Genomic DNA, 19,107 nt, shown 5'->3' on the forward strand with positions numbered 1-19,107 from the left:
CCTAACTCAGTTGTGGGTAGGTTCATGGGGTCTCTGAAGGAGCCTGAGAGCTTAGGGGGCCACAAGTAACCAAGCTCCCCTCTTCTCCCGTCCCCTGCAGATCGTATCGGCTGTGCACTACTGTCACCAGAAAAACATTGTCCACAGGGACCTGAAGGTGAGCCCCCGGCTCAGCCCGCAGACGCCCGCTGCAGTCCCCCGACACCCCGCACCCTCCACCGCATCTCCCTTGCCTACTCATGCTCTCCCGCTGCATCCAGAACCCCTTGACTTGTCCCCAGGCTTCTGTGGCAAAAACAAGGCCAGCCAAAGCGGGGAGCAGGTGGGGGCGGGGGCAGGAGGCGTGAACACAGGGGAAAGAAACAGTGTCCCCGAACAGCCTCGGGCAGTCACCCGCGTCCCGGGCAAGGTTGCTGGGACGCACATGGTATGGAACATCACTCTCAGTCTCCAGAGACTTTAGAACATTCAGGAAGCTTCGAGAATTGAGATCCTAGAGCCCCAGAGTCCCACAGCCTCCAGGGTATCAGAGTCACAGGCATCTTTGAACTCGAGAGGGACAGCGAGCGCCTGGTGGGGACGGGAGACTCAGCAGGGCCTGCCCTGCTCCGCCGCACCACTGGGCTGGGCTCTGTGTCCCAGGGCCCCTGCTGCACACCTCCCACCCAAGAGAACCTCCTTTCTCAGGAAATGTGTGTCTGGTCCGAATCAGGTCGTCCGTTGTCCTGATGGTGATTTCTTGAGCACCCACTGTGTCCTAGGCCCTGGGCTAAGTACTTAAGGAACTGCTTCTCAAGGTTTCCAGCACAGAATACTGGGTTTGTTTGAGTGGTTTCAGCTCCCAAGCCGTTGTGGACAGGGGCTTGGGGTAAAGTGTAATAAAAATTAAAGGAAAAAGAAATGTATAAAGTACAAGCCCAAGGAACGTCTGTGGTGGTCCAGTGGTTAGAACTCCACGCTTCCACCGCAGGGGGCACAGGTTCGATCCTTGGTCAGGGAACTAAGATCCCAGTGAGACCAAAAAGAAGAAAAAATAAAATGCAAGCCTGATTTTAAGATGATTATTATAAGAGTAAAAAAACAAACAAACAGAAAATTCTGTCAAACTGCTGTAGAAGTTCGAAACACTGTCTCTGTGCTGCCCTAATCCCCACACAGCCCGCTGAGGAAGCTCCTCAGAGGCGTGAGAGTGCCCTGCAGGGGTGTGAGCGAGCCATTGCCAACAGCCTAGGGGAGGCGCGCCCCCTGGTGGAGGGTCCTGGAAGTGGCTAAAAGGGGACTTGGGGATCCGGTTAGTGCACCCAGGGGACCGCCGAGGAGGAGCAACCCAGATGGGAGGGTGGGGCTGAACTCTGGAGCCTCCGATGCCACAACGGGGAGTGTCACCCCTGAGCAAGATGGAGGTGCCCCTAGATGGAGGTTTGGTGTATATCTGTACGGGTTCTGTCCCTTTGTCAGGTCAGAGGTGCGGAAGGGTGGTACCGAAATGTACCACCAGGAGGGAGGGAGACCAGGAGGAAGCCCTGCACGCTGAGTTGGGGAAAGGCGGAGGTTGGCAGGGGTCGGGCGCCAGCAGCATTCTGAAGGGTAGGTTTTTTGTGCGTCAGGTGTAGTCAACACACGAGAGGAAGAGGGGTGCAGGAGGCTTCTTCCACACTCGGGCTGTGGAGACGGCAGGCCTCTTCTGGGTTCCAGCTCTGCTACTTTCATGCTCTCAGGGAGGCGTGACGTGGCCTCCCTGAGCCTCTTGTTTTCTCGCCTATGAAATGGCAAATACACAAACCCCTGGCACCAAAAATAGACAAAAGCCTATACATAGCATGTAGAGTATTTATTGAGTGCTGACTCTGTCCCATGTGCTGCGATGAGCACTTTTCAGTGAACCCCAAAACCGCCTGTGAGGCCGGTGCTATAATGACCTTCAGTTTACACACCAGAAACTGAGGGACAGAGAGGGCTGGTAATCCACCTGAACTCACACAGCGAGTGGGTGGTAGAGCTGGGATTCAAAGCTAGGGTGCTTCCAGAATCTGTACTTTAGCCCCGCATTATGTAGCTACTTTTAGAAAGGATAGTCTAAAAGCCCGGTGCATAGTAGGTGCATAGTAAGTTTTATATGAAATGATTTTCATTTTTATAAGTGTTGAGCAGTCCATCCTCATTTTTTTTCTGCTGGGTGAACTGAGACTCAGAGATGGGCAGGGGAGTGCCTGAGGACCTTCAGCCCTGCAGGCTACGTGGAAGAATAAGAGCTAATATTAATTATATAGTGCTTGTTGTTTAGTCGCTCGGTCGGGTCTGACTCTTTGAGACCCCATGGACTGTAACCCGCCAGACTCCTCTGTCCAGGGGATTTCCCAGCCAAGAATGCTGTAGCAAGGTGCCATTTCCTTCTCCAGGGGATCTTCCCGGACCAGAGATGGAACCCACGTCTCCTGCCTTGGCAGGCGGGTTCTTTACTGCTGACCCACCAGAGAAGCACATTACATAGCACTTACCGGGCGTGTAACATTGTCTGAGGCCTTTTGCACGGTTTGACTCACTTAATTCTCACACGTCCCTGTGAGGTGGGGACCCTGATTATCGCTGTCATATGGATGAGGAAACTAGACCCAGAGAAGTAAAGTCACTGCCCGAGGTCACACGGGAAGAAGGGACGAGGCCGCGACCGCCCCAGGTTGGCTGGCTCTGGTGCCGCACACATCCGCCCTCTGCCCTCTCCTTGCCTGGCAGGCCGAGAACCTCCTGCTGGACGCCGAGGCCAACATCAAGATTGCCGACTTTGGCTTCAGCAACGAGTTCACGCTGGGCTCGAAGCTGGACACATTCTGCGGGAGCCCCCCGTACGCCGCCCCGGAGCTGTTCCAGGGCAAGAAGTACGACGGGCCGGAAGTGGACATCTGGAGCCTCGGCGTCATCCTGTACACGCTCGTCAGCGGCTCCCTGCCCTTCGACGGGCACAACCTCAAGGTGCTGGGCGAGGCTGGCACGGGGGCTCTGACTCCCCTGGGGAGGGTGTCTCTGGCCTTCACAGTCCCCATCCCCCAGATCCTTCCCCTGCAGAGGCCCAGAGGGGCGGGGCTGAGTTCTCAAGGCAAGATGGGGGTCAGGCAGGACAACGTCGGGGTTCGGGCATGGGCTCGCAGCTGGCAAGCTTGGATTCAAACCCCGCTCACTCACCCATCCACTCCGTATATAGTTATTGTTTACTGTCCACGAGTCGGGCTCTATTTTAAGTTTTGCAGACATGGGGTAAACAAAGGAGACATGCTGCTCCCCGGGTGATCCCTGAAAACAGGCCAAGTGGGAGAAGCCAGTCACTAAAGGACCCCCGTGGTAGATTCCATGCCTATGAAGTGTCCAGAACAGGCAGTCACAGAGACCAAGAGCAGATCAGTGGTTGCCTAAGACGAGGGAGGCGGGGGGAGTTGGATGACAGGGTTTCTCCTGGGGGTAATGAAAATGTTCTAAAATGGATTTGAGTGATAACTGCAACAGCTCAGAGAATATACTAAAAAACCATTGAATGGTGCACTAAAAAAAAAAAAATATCCTTGTCTCATGCTGACATTCTTGCAACAGAGCCAGGCAGAAAATAAAATAATAAGCAAAATATATAGCACATTAGATGCTGGCCAGTTCTATAGAAGGGGGTGGGAAGCGTGGGGTGAGTTGTAGTGTTGGGTTGTTTCTTTTTTTTTCTCCATTTGAATTTTTAATTCTGAAACATGCTGATCAACAGAGAAGTTGTCAGACTAGAACAGAGGACAGAGTCCTTTTCGGGAGATGCTCTGATTGCCAGCCCGTGGCCACGTGTGCTGCATGTATGTGTCTGCATATGCCCGTGTTCTCACTGCCGTCGCGGTTCCTGATGGAACATACGGGAGTCAGTTGTAGACACCACATCCCTTCCCCCTCTGAAGGTTGCGTATAGCCGGGATCCCCTGAGGTGGGGCATTTTCCGTCCACGATCACGCTCAGGAAATCCAGCGCTGATGCAGTCCCCAGCTCTAACCCACGGCCCGTGCTTGGGTTTCATCAGTCATCCCAAGAATATCCTTGGCAGCTATTTTCTTCTCCTGTCCCAGCGTCCCCTCGGGCACCCTCATTGCATTCGGTTGTCCTGTCTCTTTAGTCTCCTTTCATCTGGAACAGCTCCTGGGCGGTTCTTTGTCTTCCGCGGCCGGCAGTGATGAGTTCAGGCCAGTCATCTTGGAGAAAGAGCCTCCCTCGGCCTGGGTTGCCCAGTGTTTCCTCCTGATTGGATCCAGGTGGTGCATTTCGGGTGGGAATTCCAAAATTCTGGCAGGAGTGCTCAGGCCTGCTCAAAGTGGCCGAGAGGAGCAGTCAGGGGATCGGGGACGTCATTGCCAAGGACAGGACAGCAAAGCCCTGAGTGATAAGTTGGAGGGGCCCCTTGTCACCATAGCGTCAGCCAGTCAGCCAGCCCCTTTGAGCCTCAGTCTCCCCCTCTGTTCAGTGAGGACCCTAAAGTACCAGCCTCATAGCAGCGATGTGAGGACTTGATGAGATCAGATAACAATCTTCCTGAGCCCCAAGCGTGAAATCAGGAGATCTTCCCAAAGGGCCAGGCCGGGGTCTCACCCGTCCCAGGCTCTTGTCACTTGCTGCTGTCCTGTTTTCCCCACCAGGCACCCCAAGCCTTGCTGGCTGTGTGGCTGGGAGCCATCTCTGCTCTGTCATTTCCTTGCTGAGTGACCTTGAACAAGTCTTTCTGAACCTCTCCTTGTGGGGACACTTACAGCCAGGCTGGGTGTGTGAGGCCCTTCACCAGGACTTGGCATCAGGCCAGAGTGTCACCCCTGGGAGCTGCCCTGGTGGAGGGGTCAATGTCCCTTTGATTACTTCGCAGCATCACACGACAGAGGCAGTGTGGAGCAGTGGTTGCACAGCACAGGTTCCAGGGCCTGATTGCCTGGCTTTGAACCCTGGCCCTGCCACTTTCTGGCTGCACAAACCCAGAGCAAGTGACTTAACCTCTCTGGGCCTCAGTTTCCTCATCTGGAAAATGGGCGTCATGACCCTGCTCCACAGCATTCTTGTGAGCCTAGATGTCATGTGTGTGAAGTGCTTAGAACGCAGCTGGCTCATGATGAGGGCTCTGAAAGCAACACTTATCACTATGAAATATTCACAACCCTCTGGGCTGTGATAATGTGCAGTGTAGGAGGCTCCCCAGGCCTAGGCCTCATCCCGCCCTGTTAGGAGAAGGCACCCGGAGGGAACTCCCAGCCCAGGCCCTGGCACAGGGCTCCAGCCAGAGACACCCCTTTCTCCCTTCACCTCCCACTCCATTTTCTCTCTCTCTCAGTTCTTTGTTCAGGATGGTAGGGGCCTCCACTGGTCTGCCATGCCATGGAGCATGGAATTTATTTTTTTCTTTTGTAGCCTTGGCAGGGCCCTCCTAAAAAGCCCTAAAAAAAAAAGTCAGCATGTAAATCAGTGTTCATTCTTGGAGACTGCCAGGGCCTCATAGCTTTTTGGAAAGACAGGTGGGGGGCGCGGGCAGGATGCCCCTCTCTCGTCCCCTTTTGTAAACTTGGTCTCTCCTTTTGTTTTCAGTTTTGCCCGTGCCGGGTCTTCCTTGTGGCACACGGGCTTCTCTTATTGCAGAGCAGACTCTGGACAATGCGGCTCAGTTGTTCCAGCGCACAGGCTTTCTAGTCACGACAAGTGGGATTAGTTGGCCCGTGACACGTGGGATCTTAGTTTCCCAGACCAGGGATTAAACCTGTATCTCTTGCATTGGAAAGCAGCTTCTTAACGGGGGAAGTTCCCCAAACCTAGTATTTAAAAAGCACCTGCTCTGGGCCTGACTTGTACTAGGCATTCATTTCTCTAAACTCACTCCTGCCCTGGAAAGTGGGTGCTATGGTCCCTGTTTACAAATATGAAAACTAAGGCCCCCGAGGCCAACTCACTGGCCCACCTCCCCTCTTATCTGGCTCACAGAACTCACACACTCTAAGATTTCCTCAAAGTGAAAAGTTATATTGCTTTAAAAAAAAAACAAAAAAAACCTGTTTGAAAACTTCTGCATCTGTAACAGTGTTCCCATTTTACAGATGGGAACCGAGGTTGAGAGAAAGTGGTGGGGTTTTTCCCATCACGTCAGGGCTAGGACTTAGAGGCCCTGTCACTTCTGTCGGGGGATTGAGAAAGAAGAAGAGAAAGTGTGTGTGTGTGTGTGTGTGTGAGAGAGAGAGATGGTTGGGGAGGTGGGGTGGACCTCTCCCCCAGTAACCCCCGTCCCCCCAGGAGCTGCGGGAGCGAGTCCTCAGAGGGAAGTACCGGGTCCCTTTCTACATGTCAACAGACTGTGAGAGCATCCTGCGGAGATTTTTGGTGCTGAACCCAGCTAAACGCTGTACTCTCGAGGTGAGCTCAGTCCCCAGCCCCACACCCCTTCCACTGAAGCCCTCTTGCCTGACACGGTTCCTCTCCCTGTCCAATCCACCACTGAAAGTTGAGGGGAGATGGGCAGCCCAGGGAAAGTATCCTAGACTCATCCTGACGCCACCGCCCCTGCCCCCCAACAGCCTTGCCTACTCCCTGACATGCCAGTAATTAGCTAATGAGCTCCTAGGATGATTACAGAGTGCTGGGGGCCCAGATGATGCGGAGGAGGAAGGGTGGCTTCGGCAGGCTCCAGATGGGGGCTGGGGGTTGGGAGAGGAGGTGCTAGCTCTCAGGATGGCCTTGATTCTGGGGTGTTGGGCCTTGGAGGTGGGGGGCAAGGCAGAGCAGGAGCCCCATTTGGGAGCTATGTCTTTATCCCAGTGTCTTCTGACATCTCTCTCTTTCCCCTTCCATGTCCTGCTCCCAATTCCTGCAGCAAATCATGAAAGACAAATGGATCAACATCGGCTATGAGGGTGAGGAGTTGAAGCCATACACAGAGCCCGAGGAGGACTTCGGGGACACCAAGCGAATAGGTGAGGGTCGGGGAAAGCAGGGCTGTGGGCCACAGACCCGGGAGTGGGAACTTTCCAGCACCTACCTCTTTGGTTAGTGCGTCAGAGAAGTTTGCAAGGCACCTGGGGAGAGCAGAGAAGTCTGGGCTCTGGTCCCTGCCCTGCTACTTTGTAGCTGTGTGACCCTGGGCCAGTGGCTTCCCCTCTCTGTGCTTCTGTTTCCTTGTTTATAAAATGAGATAATCATAGAACCTGTCTTATAGGTTTGTTATAAATGAATGAGTTTATATAAAGCATTTACATTGGGCATGAAACAAGTGCTTTTGTGTCATAATAGACATGTGATAAGTGCTGTTGTCTAAGCTTTGACTATTAACACACAAGAACTCACAGGTGACTTCCAGAAGAGTTTGGACAAAGCCATCAATAATCTGCATGCTTGAGAAAAACTCCCACCTTGGCACATGCCTCACTCACTACCCCTTCAGTCCCAATCCCTTCAGCCCAGAGCCCTCGAACATTTGGCCCTAAAGCATTAGCCCTGGAAGAGCCCCTTAGGAACCATCTAGTAAACCCTCACTCTGAAGCTGATGAAACTGAAGCCACCATCAGATCTGGCTGTATTAATCAGGACTTCACAGTTGCAAGTAACAGAAAACCCAAGCCATTCTGGCTTCAGCCAGAAAATAACAATTGGTTGATGCATATGAAATCACCATTTTCATAGCTCAGAAATTAACATGAGCAATTTCATGTAGTTTAACCTAATAGTGATGTTATTTCATTCACATAACTGGAAAGGCCATGATATGTCAGCTTTCAGGCACAGCTGGATCCAGGTGCTCAGAGACAGTTGTTAGGAATCTTCTCAGTGGTGACTTCTTTCCCAGGCAGCTCTCCCTGCAGGAGCAAAGTGACCACAGCATGTCCTAGTGGCCTGGACACCTCAGCAGGAAGAGAAGCCACTTTCTTCATTTCCAATGGAAGCTGTAGGGTGGGACCCATTGGCTACCCCTGAAGCAGTCAGTGTGGCCTTGGGGATGGAACACTCTGATTGGTCAGACCTGAGTAATATGCCTGCCCCTGGGCTTTGGAGCAGGCAGGAGTCAGCTGGGGCATCTGAGCAGAGAAGAAGTATTCTTCCAAGGAAAATGAGGGTGCTGCTGGCAGAAGGGGGAATGATTACTGGACAGGCCAAAGTGCAGGCATTACTGTGTGATGCAGAAAAGAGTGGAAGGGAAGGATCTGGGGAGACTGAATCTCCTCTCCATCCCCCTCTCCCAGAGGTGATGGTGGGTATGGGCTACACGCGGGAAGAAATCAAAGAGGCCTTGACCAGCCAGAAGTACAACGAAGTGACCGCCACCTACCTCCTGCTGGGCAGGAAGACTGAGGTCAGAAGGCATCAGGGACATTCGGGATGCGCGATACCCGGGGTGGAGGGAGACCTCTGGGACAGAGGGGAAGGGGCTGAGGTTCCTCATCTGTCATCTTCCTGCAGGAGGGTGGGGACCGGGGTGCCCCGGGGCTGGCCCTGGCACGGGTGCGGGCGCCCAGCGACACCACCAATGGAACAAGCTCCAGCAAAGGCACCAGCCACAGCAAAGGGCAACGGAGTTCCTCCTCCACCTACCACCGCCAGCGCAGGCATAGCGACTTCTGTGAGTATTGCCCCAACACTTGCACATGCCATCCCTGGCCCCAGGGCCCCAGACCTGCATTATGTCAGGGTTCTCTGGCTGGCAAGCAGCAGAAACCAGCTTGAACCAACTGCAACAAAGGGAGAAACATCATATAAAGGTGCAGGGACATTGTATGGAATGTGGAGGCAGCCAGGCTCGGGAAGGGATTAGAAACTGGAAAAGCAGCCAGCCCTAGAACAGACACTCTGTCTTGCTTCTTCTTTGTTCATCTGGTTCTTCCTTTCTTTTTTTCATATCCTGCCTTATCTTTTCCCCAGTCTCTTAACTTCTTACAACTCAGTTTTAGAGGCCAGCTCAATAGTAGCTGAAATCTCTTTGATCCACTTGATAATCAGGGTCCAGTCAGGATTAATACACTTGACTGGGACACAGGAGGACACATTGTACAAAAAGGCTGCTGAAAGCCTGCCCTCTTGCCTCTCTTCCAGACTTACTACTGGGAAGGGGCTGGGGAGACACCTGCTTGCATCCTACATTCTTCAACTAACAGATATCTCATTTCCTGCAGAAAATAGATCCACGACCACTGCCACCATAAATGAGACATGGGAACTTGGCAAGAGGTCTCTACCTCTACCCTCATCTTAATCATCTTCACTATATTTTTTAACAGCTTTATTGAGAAATAATTCACATACTATGCAGTTCACCAATTTAAAATACACAATTAAGTGGCATTAGTACGTTCACAGATTTGTGCATCTTTCACCACAGTCAGCTTTAGAACATGGTCAGTGTTCTAAAAGAGACTCTACAATCCTTAGCCATCTACTTTGAACCTCCCATCCACCCCAGCCCCCCAACCCTGACAACTACTAATCTACTGTCTCTATAGATTGCCCTATTCTGGACCTTTCTTATAATTAGAATCATACAATCCGTGGCCTTTTGTGACTGCCTTCTTTCACTAAGCATGTTTTCAAGATTCATCCATATCATAGCATGTACCAATACTCCACTTTTTTATTGCCAAATAATATTCCATCACATGGATATACCATATTTTGTTTATGCATCACCAGTGGGGGGTCATTTGAGTGTTCACCTTTGGCTATTGTGAGTAATTCTCTGTGTGGGTCTTTGTTTTCATTTCTCTTGGGTGTGTGCCTAAGGGTGGAATCGCTGGGTCATATGGTAACTCTGTGTTTAATAGTTAAATAACTGCCAAGGTGATTTCCAACTTTCTATAGTTTTTGCATCCCTGCTTCTCCTGGGGGTGAAGTTCCTTACCCTGGGACAGGCACTAGTACAGGAAGAGGGAAGTCAGGGAAGCTTAGTCTTGAGCAGGAAGTATCCTGGATGGTCAAGCCATTCCCCTTCCCTGGGTTTCCTTTTCCCCACCTGTACAATAGTGAGATTGGCCCAGAAAGACCCTGAGAAGCTTGTGATTCCATCAATCTATGATTAGAACATGTTAACCTTTAAAAATACTCCACATGGAGAGCTTCTGGGTTCCGGGGTTCACGGGATGAAAGGTGTCGATGGGAGCCCGTGTGTGTCACTGTAGAGCTTGCGATGCTTCCGGGGCTTTTGAGCATTAAGTTTTCTGAATTTTAACACACAGAAGTTCCGACTCTCTGAAGTTCTAGAACACCCTTAACCCCTGGGTTCTAAAACCGTAAATTTCGAAGAGGTTCTAAGGGACCAGATTTGTTTTTTTTTTTTTTTAAATATAGAACGCTTCACGAATTTGCGTATCATCCTTGCGCAGGGGCCATGCTAATCTTCTCTGTATCATTCCAATTTTAGTATGTGTGCTGCTGAAGCGAGCACCCAAATTTGTTTTGTTTTTGAAATTAATAGTCACATCCTTCAAAACTCGATAGTGCAGAAAGCGTAGACAGTAAAAACATCTTTGTCCTACACGTCTCTCCCAGCCCCCAGTCCCATTTGGAAACAGCCACGGTTACCAGTTTCATATGAGCTCTTTTGGAGAAGTTTTATTCATATATAAATATATAAAGATAGAGACATGAAAAGAATGAGAAAGATATGAAAATGCATAAAGATGTATAAATGCAATATTAATATATTAATATACCATAAAGATATTCTCCCTTTTAATAGAAGTGATAGTCTTTGGGCAACATGCATTATAAACAAGTCCAGATAAATAGATATAGATAGGTGCGTACTTCCTCCTCATTTTTACACATGGGAGCCCACTGTAGACCTCATACCTAGCCTTGCCCTTTCTACCTCACAGTCTGTCTTGAAGATCTTTCTGTATGGGAACATTGTTTATAGTTGCACTGTATTCCATTGGGTGGCGATATCTTGACTTATTCAGTTATTCAGGGGTGTTGAGGCTGTTCCCAATCTTTTGGCCTGAAAAAAAGAACAAGGAGTAGGATTCAGTGAATAACCTGCACAAGCATTGTGTCATTTATGTGGAGCGTCTGAGTCCGTGAACCCGTGTCACTTAGATGTCAGAGTAGCCTGTGCGAGGAATTCTGAGGTTCTCAGGATCACCCAGAGCAGATTTTTGCTTTTTCTGCTGACGCCAGCACAAAACTGTCCCCTCCCTCTCCTAGGTGGCCCATCCCCCGCACCCCTGCACCCCAAGCGCAGCCCAACCAGCACGGGGGAGGCGGAGCTGAAGGAGGAGCGCCTGCCCGGCCGGAAGGCGAGCTGCAGTGCTGCGGGGAGCGGGAGCCGAGGGCTGCCCCCCTCCAGCCCCATGGTCAGCAGCGCCCACAACCCCAACAAGGCAGAGATCCCAGAGCGGCGGAAGGACAGCACGAGCACCCCTGTGAGTTGGGGGGTGCTGGGGGGGATGGCACCCTGGCTGCCCCGCCTGTGGCCCAGCCTGTCAGTGTCACCTGGGTGACATTTCCCACACTCCGTCATTTCCCATCTCTCCTGTTCCGCAGACCACCGCACAGGGTTCTGTTGTATCCATTTAGTCATTCATTCAACACACATGAGTGCGCTCTCTGCCTGAGCTCGTACTCAATTCTAGTGTATAAGTTAGGATTCAGTGTCAAAAAGAAATTCCCTGTGCTTTCAACTTGAAGGATTTAATATGGAGAATTAGCTGTGGTGCTTACACGATTGTAGGAAGGGCTGGAGGAGCAGGCACTGGACCAGACCTACAGGAACGGCATATTACCACGGCAGAACTGACCCACCAAGGGGGCTCCCGCCTTTGAGGCCCCCTCGAGCTCTGCTCAGTTCAAGAACATACAGTCAGGGCTACGATGCAAGTCTCAGAAACGTCATCCTCCACCAGAAGAGCCTCTTGCTGCCCAGAGGTCTGGAGAAGCGGCACTGGTGCCCTGCTGAAGCAGAGACCCTCATTCCAGTCTTGCCTGTGTGAGCAAATGTCAGAGGGGGCAGGAAGGTGGCTGCCACCCCATTTCCACCTTCCAGATCTCCACAAGAGCAGAGGTTGCCAGATCCCATTCATACCCAGAACCTGGGCTGCTGAAGAGTTTCTGGGGAACGCAGCATTTGGCTTTCTGGCTTCTGCAGCTCCCTAGAATGCTATAATACAAGCTGAGGGAACCAAAACATCCTCAACATCAGGAGACAGAGGTGGAAGCAAGTTATAGGAAGGTGGTCCGGATGCAGAAGCTGCACAGACCAGCGTTTGAATTACATTGATGAGCTGTGTCCCCTCGAGCAGGTGACTTCCCCTCTCTGAGCTTCACTGTGCCACCCTGTGAAATGAGCTTACCAAAGAGCTTGGGTTGTCAGGAGGATCTTGTGCCATCCTCACACAGTGCCTGGCTCAGGAAGCACTCAATGAATGAAAGCTCTTGTTATTGTTGAAATACATCCACACTTTTAAGACACTAAAAAAGGGCAGCAAATTACCCCCTCCCCCCAAAAAATAGAAGAAAGGAAATAATAAAGGGAAGAAATCAATACAGGAGAAAACAGATGTACACGAGAGAAAGTCAACAAGCCAAAAGCTGATTCTTTGGAATAATAAAGTCAGTGGACCCCTAGCAAGACTAATTAAGAAAAAAACACAACATTGTAAATCAACTGTACTTCAATTTTTAAAAAGAAAGAAGATAGCAAGCAAAAGTCACCAGTATCAGAAGTGAAAAGGAGAGCTTCATTGTGACATAGAAAGAAAGATAATATTAGGAACTACTTTATGCCAGTAAATTTGACAGTTTAGACAAAATGGACAAATGTCTTTTAGAAACACACCAAAACTGACCCGAGAAGAAATAGAAAACCGGAGCAGTCTCAACACTTTCCCATAAAGAAAACTCCAGACCCAGATGGCTCTAAACTGGTGGAAGTCTTCCAAACATCGAAAGAAGAAATAATACCTATCTTAGGCAGACTTCCAGAGGAAAAAAGGATCACTTTCCAGCACATTTTATGAGGCAACAAAATCCTGATACGCTATTCCTGTCCTCAGCTCAGTGCAGTGCAGGGTGGAGATGTATGTATGAACAGAGGTGGTCAGTACAAAGCAATGTGGCCAATACAATACAAGGCTGTAGCTGGGAGCGCAAAGAAGGTAGCTGACTCAGCCAGGGCCCAGGGTGGGGATATGTTGACCTGACACCTGAGAGATCCCTAGGAGTGAGTCAGAGGGAAAGGTAGGAGGAAGACCCAAGCAGAAGAAACAGCCTGTGCGAAGGCCTTTAGGAGGAGAGATGCGACTTCCTGGCAGTCCAGCAGTCATCACTCCGCCTTCCCACACAGGAGGCCTGGGTTCAATCCCTGGTCCGGGAACTGAGATGCCATATGCCTCTCAATGTGGCCTGAATAAGTATGTTTTTAAAAGCTTGACATGGCTGGAGGTGGGCAAGGCTGCCCCCTGGGAACTTTCCGTGACCTTCTCTCCTCCCAGCTCCAAGGCCCCCCATGACTCTCAGCCTGCATTGCTGGCATGACCCATTGACCTTTCATGTCTTTAGCCAAAGTATACCATCACCTACTCACTCTTGGTTCACACACAGGCCCCTGCCTCGTTCCTAATGAGGTAGGCCAGAGAGGGTAAAAGGGATTAAGGAGGGTCCCTTTGCCCCCTCACTCTCCTCCTGGCTTTGTCTCCTACAGAACAACCTCCCTCCCAGCATGATGACCCGCAGAAACACCTACGTTTGCACAGAACGCCCGGGGGCTGAGCGCCCATCCTTGTTGCCAAATGGCAAAGAAAACAGGTATGAAGGGAGGGCAGCAACGGGGAAGGAGAGATGGGGTGTAGTGAGCAGTGCCCCCTGATCTAAGATGTTAGACGTTGTGGGGAGGGATGGTGTGGGGACGGGGGAGTCTGCATGTCTGCCGTTCCTTTGGCAGAATCTTCCCATGTCCTCCCGGTCCCAGACCCCCCTGAAAAATCCTCCCCCCTTAATTAATTAGTCATCAGCACCAGCAAAGCAGTCTGCCCCACTCTCTGCCCACGAGCCTGGGGAACCTGAGTTCATTTTTTTTGAATGATCCATTTTTAGAGTTGGAGAGAAGCCCTAGAATGTCACAGCTTCAACATCCTCTAGTTGGCGGGATTTCAAACTTACTTGCCTGAGTTGGTTCAGGCTCCTTCAGCTGGCAAGTGAGGTAAACTAGTGCAGGCTGGCTGGAGCATACAAAAGGAATGAATTGGTTCACATCACAGTTCAAGTCCCAGAGTGGGGTGGGCTTCAGGATCATGACACTCCCACCCATCAGGATTAGAGGGCGTGACTCCCAGGTGCACTCTGGGAAACACCCAATACAGGGATGTAGGTATCACTCTGGTGAGGGCAGGGGGTAGTGTTTGGAAGCGGTGATTCAGCTCTGAGTTCCAAATCTCGCCTTTGCACTCCACGAGCAAGATGACCATCAGCAGGTGTCTGAGCCTCCGTTTCCTCCTGTTTGAGATGGAGCTGATGTTCTCTGCCTCCAATCCCATTAGAGGGATCTGGTGGAGATCAGGTGTGTCCTGTTACCTCACACAAGGTCTGAGTCATAGTAGGCATTCTATGAGTCAGAACTTATTTGGGGGTTATTAAATAAAAATAATAATAGCCAACATTTATCAAGCAGTAGCTGTAGGCCGGGCCTGTGCATGTTAGCTGGTTGAATGCCCCTAACAATTCTATGAGATCCATCCTGGTGTCTCCATTTTACAGCTGAGGGAATGAGGCACAGATAGGTTAAGTAACTTGTCCAAAGCCACACGGCTGGTAAGTCAAGGAGCAAGGATTCCAGACTGACTCCAGAATCTGTACTGTTAATCACTATAATATATGGCCTCCAAGTCCTGGCCAAGCGATAGCATATAGTTAGGTTATAGATTCAGGAGTGAAGAGATCATAAGGCACAGGAGATGAGGTGGAGGTTTAGTCCTCTGTGATCCAGAAGTAGGAGGCAGGGTCCTCCAAGGATTCAGGACCACTCTTAACATGAGACTGCAGCTCTAGATCTGAGGCCACTGCACCAGTTGCCACCATTTCCCAACCAGCAAAAAGGGTGGAAAGACAGTGGAGTGCAAACTGCTTTTCTATTCAAAGACATGACCCAGAAATGGGCCAAATCACTTCTGCTTACATCCTATTGGCCAGAACATGGTCATATGACCATACCTAGCTGCAAAGGAAGCTGGGACATGTAGTCTTTGGCTGGGTGGCCATGTGCAATGTTTATACTCTTAGGGGTTTGGTTACTAAGAGTAAAACGTTGTGTATGGATTCTGGGTGAGAGGTAATGGTATCTGCCAATTAGGGCTCCCTCTTTGAGATCTGGCTCGTCTTGGGGTCCCTAGAAGGATATTAATTGGAGGTCTGGCTTCTGCTGTGAGGACTGGGAGGGTCAGAGGGCCTGAAGAAGGTCCTAGGATAATAGAGCCACCCCTGCCTACACAGAATCTTGAGAATTAGAGAGAGGGTTCCTTCCTCTTTATTATTACCTGTTGAAAATTTTCATAATGAATGTAAGTTTCCTTGATGTTCACATCTATTCCTCTCCCACGTTTGAATAATGAAAGTTCAGATAGCAAAGTGTTTGCACAATTGATGGGGTTCCTGAGGTTTGGATGGCAAATAGCAGGGGATTCATTTAAAAGTATATATGAATCTATTCAATTGCCAAGTTTGGAGAGAGGAGAGTTGGGACAGGGGATGGTTTGGAGGGGACAGAGCTTGAAGAAAGGATGGTTTGAAGGAAGAATGATTTAGGAGGTGAGAAGAGTCAGTCAAATAATGCTGAGGGTGTACAGGGCACAACCCACACAGCTCTGCACCGCAGCCCTGTCTCTGAGTTCCAGCTTGGCAAAGGTTTCTGATCTCAGGACAGACCAGTGAGGAATCAGAGGGACTGAGGACTCTGGCCTGCCTCAAAGCTCCACCCTAACTTGTACCTCTCTGCCCACAGCTCGGGTACCCCACGGGTGCCCCCCGCCTCTCCCTCCAGTCACAGCCTGGCTCCCCCATCAGGGGAGCGGAGCCGCCTGGCACGCGGCTCCACCATCCGCAGCACCTTCCACGGTGGCCAGGTCCGAGACAGGCGGGCAGGGGGCGGGGGAGGTGGGGGCGTGCAGAATGGGCCCCCCGCCTCCCCCACACTAGCCCACGAAGCCACGCCCCTGCCCACTGGGCGGCCCCGCCCCACCACCAACCTCTTCACCAAGCTGACCTCCAAACTGACCCGAAGGTGAGCCCCACGGGACATGTGGGACAGGGAGAGGGATGGGGGGCTGATGGGCCCTAACCTGTCTTCTGCTCTACTCTGCCTCCTGTACCCCGATATCTCCGTCTCCTTCTCCTCCTCTTCCTCCATCACTCTTCACCTCCCTCCTCACACTACAGGGTTACCCTCGATCCCTCTAAACGGCAGAACTCTAACCGCTGCGTTTCAGGCGCCTCTCTGCCCCAGGGATCCAAAATCAGTAAGTCCCCTCCACCTCTGCTCTCACTGGTTCTGCCTCCCTGTCTGCATGTCTGACCCGTTTGCGGGCCTGGCGGGAGGGGGCGCTGTGAGTTGGGTAGGGGGTCTGTATGTGGGCTCTGGTCGTTCATTTACTCAGATAATAATAAACCCTCAGTCTGGAGCCAGACTCAGGGTTCAGACCCTGAGCTCTTCTGAGAGACTTTAAGCAAATGATTCAACCTCTCTTGGCCGCACTTTCCTTTCCCCTAAAATGGGGATAGTAATAACAGTATCTTCCTCACAGGGTTGTTGTGCAGACTAAGTGAGGTGATACATGGACTGGGCTTTGAATGTTGCCCCGGAAAATACTTTATGTTTTCTATCATTTTTATTCTTTGAGTGTCTACTGTGTGCTTCACACCATCGTGAGCCCAGAGTAAAGTGAACGAGAGGGATAAAATCCCTGCCCAGGGCATTCTACTAGGGGACCCAGACAGTAAACAATAAATAAAGTATATAGACTATCAGGTGGTGGCAAGTACTAAGGAGAAAAACAGAGCCACGAATGGGGGTGGGGTGGTGGTGGTGGTGATGTGCCTGTCAGGATATGGGAAGGAAGGGTACAGTTTAAATGGAGCAGGCCTCGCTACAGAGGTGTCATTTGAGCACAGGCTGAAGGAGGGGTTTGTGTGTCTGTCTGTCTCCTATATGTAGGTGTGTCTCTACCCACCCTGCCTCTCTTTTGTCCTCCAAATTCTTCAGTATCTTTCCTCCAACCTGCACTAACCATTTCCGAATGGGCTCCCTTTCTGGGTATGGAGAGGGAGATCAAATCCTGACTCCCAGCCCAGCTCCAGCCCTCAGGGAGGAACCAGGGCTGAGGCAAGGACTACCCGAGTCCTGGAGGCAGTGGATTGAGGGAGGGGGGGCCCCTTTATGTCCAAATTAGACACTCATCCCCCCACTCTTCCTGTAGGGTCACAGACGAACCTGAGAGAATCGGGGGACCTGAGGTCACAAGGTGAGTGTCTGTGCCCCCCCTTTTGCCTCAGACCCCTCTTGTGTAAGTACCTCTCCTTACCACCCCTACCAGACCCCTGGTCGGGGCCCGAGCCTCATCCTCCAAGGCCAGTTTCCTGAAATGCTTCTATGACCCCCTCTTCTCTGCCACTTACTCTTGTGCACCCCCGCATTGATTTCCTCTCATGTCCACCTCCATCCCTGAGCATCATCCCTTGACCATCTTTAACTTCAGCCTCTCCCATCTATAACCCACTCCTCCCCCTGTTGACACCACACCACCTTTCCCCTCTCATCCAGTGAGGCACAATGGTTGCCGAGAACCCTGGGCCAGTATAGAAACCTCAGTGAAAATAGGGAGCCTCCCCAGCAGGGCCAACAGTCCCAGGACCTAATCTCATTGGCTGGAGTTGGGTCACATGTCCATCCCTAAACCAATGCCTGTGACCAGAAGGGTGGAGTACTCTGATTGGTCAGACTTAGTCACATGCTCATCTTTGAACCAATCAGAGTGTGGGGAGAGGTGTGGGATGCTCTCTTTGCCTGGAAGTGAGTCACGTCTTCACCCTTGGAGCTGAGAGGTGAGTCTGCCCCACCTAAACCAGAAAGACTAGATCTGCAATGCTTCTCAAGGAGAACACTCTTGGTGTTTTAGGAGACACATTTCTTTGTTAGGCAGGGCCCTTTCACACACTTCAGAATGTGTATCATTCTTGAACCATCCCTCCACCATGATAAATGGAGGCAGCGCTCCCTTCCCAAGACGTTTTGACAATCAAAAAGCCCTCAGAAATTTACTAATATCCGTTGGAAGGCAGTACTGCTCCTAGGTATGAGAAATCCCTAGTCTAGAGTGAGAATTGGTTCTCCAACGGAAAAATGATTATTACCAGAAGAAGGATATGTTAGGAAACAAATTGAGCTGCTATAGGGAAGAGACCCCAAAATACAAACAGGAATAAGTTTCTGTCTCACACAAACCGTGTGTCCAGGCCAGGCTGGCAGGGTCACTCTGTTATGTGAGATCCTTCGGGTACCCAGGGCCCCTACATCCTCACCCCTAGAGCCCTGTCATCTTCACAGTCCACGCTAGCTCATGCTGCAGCCTCATAGGAGGTGGGGCAAGAGAGTCCAGGGCACACAGTTTCCTTTGCAAGAGGTGATACGGAGTTAGACGGTCACTTCCACGCACGTCCAGGCATTTGGAGACAAGACCACACCTGGCTGCAGGGGAAGCTGGGAAATATCGTTTCCAGGTGGACAGCTGTTTTTACAGCGGAAAGACCGTCCCCTGGAGTAAAAGAGGTTTTGAGAAGAGGTATAGGAAAGCCTGTCCCAATGTGGGAACTGCGGGTTACCTTCATCTTCTCTCCCATCTCTAACCCGTCATATCTTCCCACCTCAGTTGCCATCTACCTTGGGATCAAACGGAAACCGCCCCCCGGTTGCTCCGATTCCCCTGGAGTGTGAAACTGACCAGCTCGCGCCCGCCCGAGGCCCTGATGGCAGCTCTGCGCCAGGCCACCGCGGCCGCCCGCTGCCGCTGCCGCCAGCCACAGCCGTTCTTGCTGGCCTGCCTGCACGGGGGTGCGGGCGGGCCCGAGCCCCTGTCCCACTTCGCAGTGGAGGGCTGC

The 19,107-nt window shown here is 51.3% G+C and overlaps 1 protein-coding gene across 1 annotated transcript in view; it reads left to right on the forward strand.

Moving 5' to 3' along the window:
* MARK4 (MAP/microtubule affinity-regulating kinase 4) overlaps positions 1-19,107 on the forward strand; it is a 26,078-nt gene that overhangs the window by 5,825 nt on the left and 1,146 nt on the right. Inside the window, exons 6-16 of the mRNA XM_010852697.1 lie at positions 101-157; positions 2,734-2,970; positions 6,280-6,399; positions 6,857-6,956; positions 8,220-8,329; positions 8,437-8,596; positions 11,173-11,390; positions 13,667-13,770; positions 15,959-16,237; positions 17,430-17,474; positions 18,879-19,107. Of these exons, the coding sequence (XP_010850999.1) occupies positions 101-157; positions 2,734-2,970; positions 6,280-6,399; positions 6,857-6,956; positions 8,220-8,329; positions 8,437-8,596; positions 11,173-11,390; positions 13,667-13,770; positions 15,959-16,237; positions 17,430-17,474; positions 18,879-19,107 (1,659 nt within the window). The remainder of the gene's footprint in view (positions 1-100; positions 158-2,733; positions 2,971-6,279; positions 6,400-6,856; positions 6,957-8,219; positions 8,330-8,436; positions 8,597-11,172; positions 11,391-13,666; positions 13,771-15,958; positions 16,238-17,429; positions 17,475-18,878) is intronic.

This window comes from Bison bison, unplaced genomic scaffold, assembly GCF_000754665.1.
Source record: "Bison bison bison isolate TAMUID 2011002044 unplaced genomic scaffold, Bison_UMD1.0 scf7180017864313, whole genome shotgun sequence".
Lineage (NCBI taxonomy): Eukaryota > Metazoa > Chordata > Mammalia > Artiodactyla > Bovidae > Bison > Bison bison.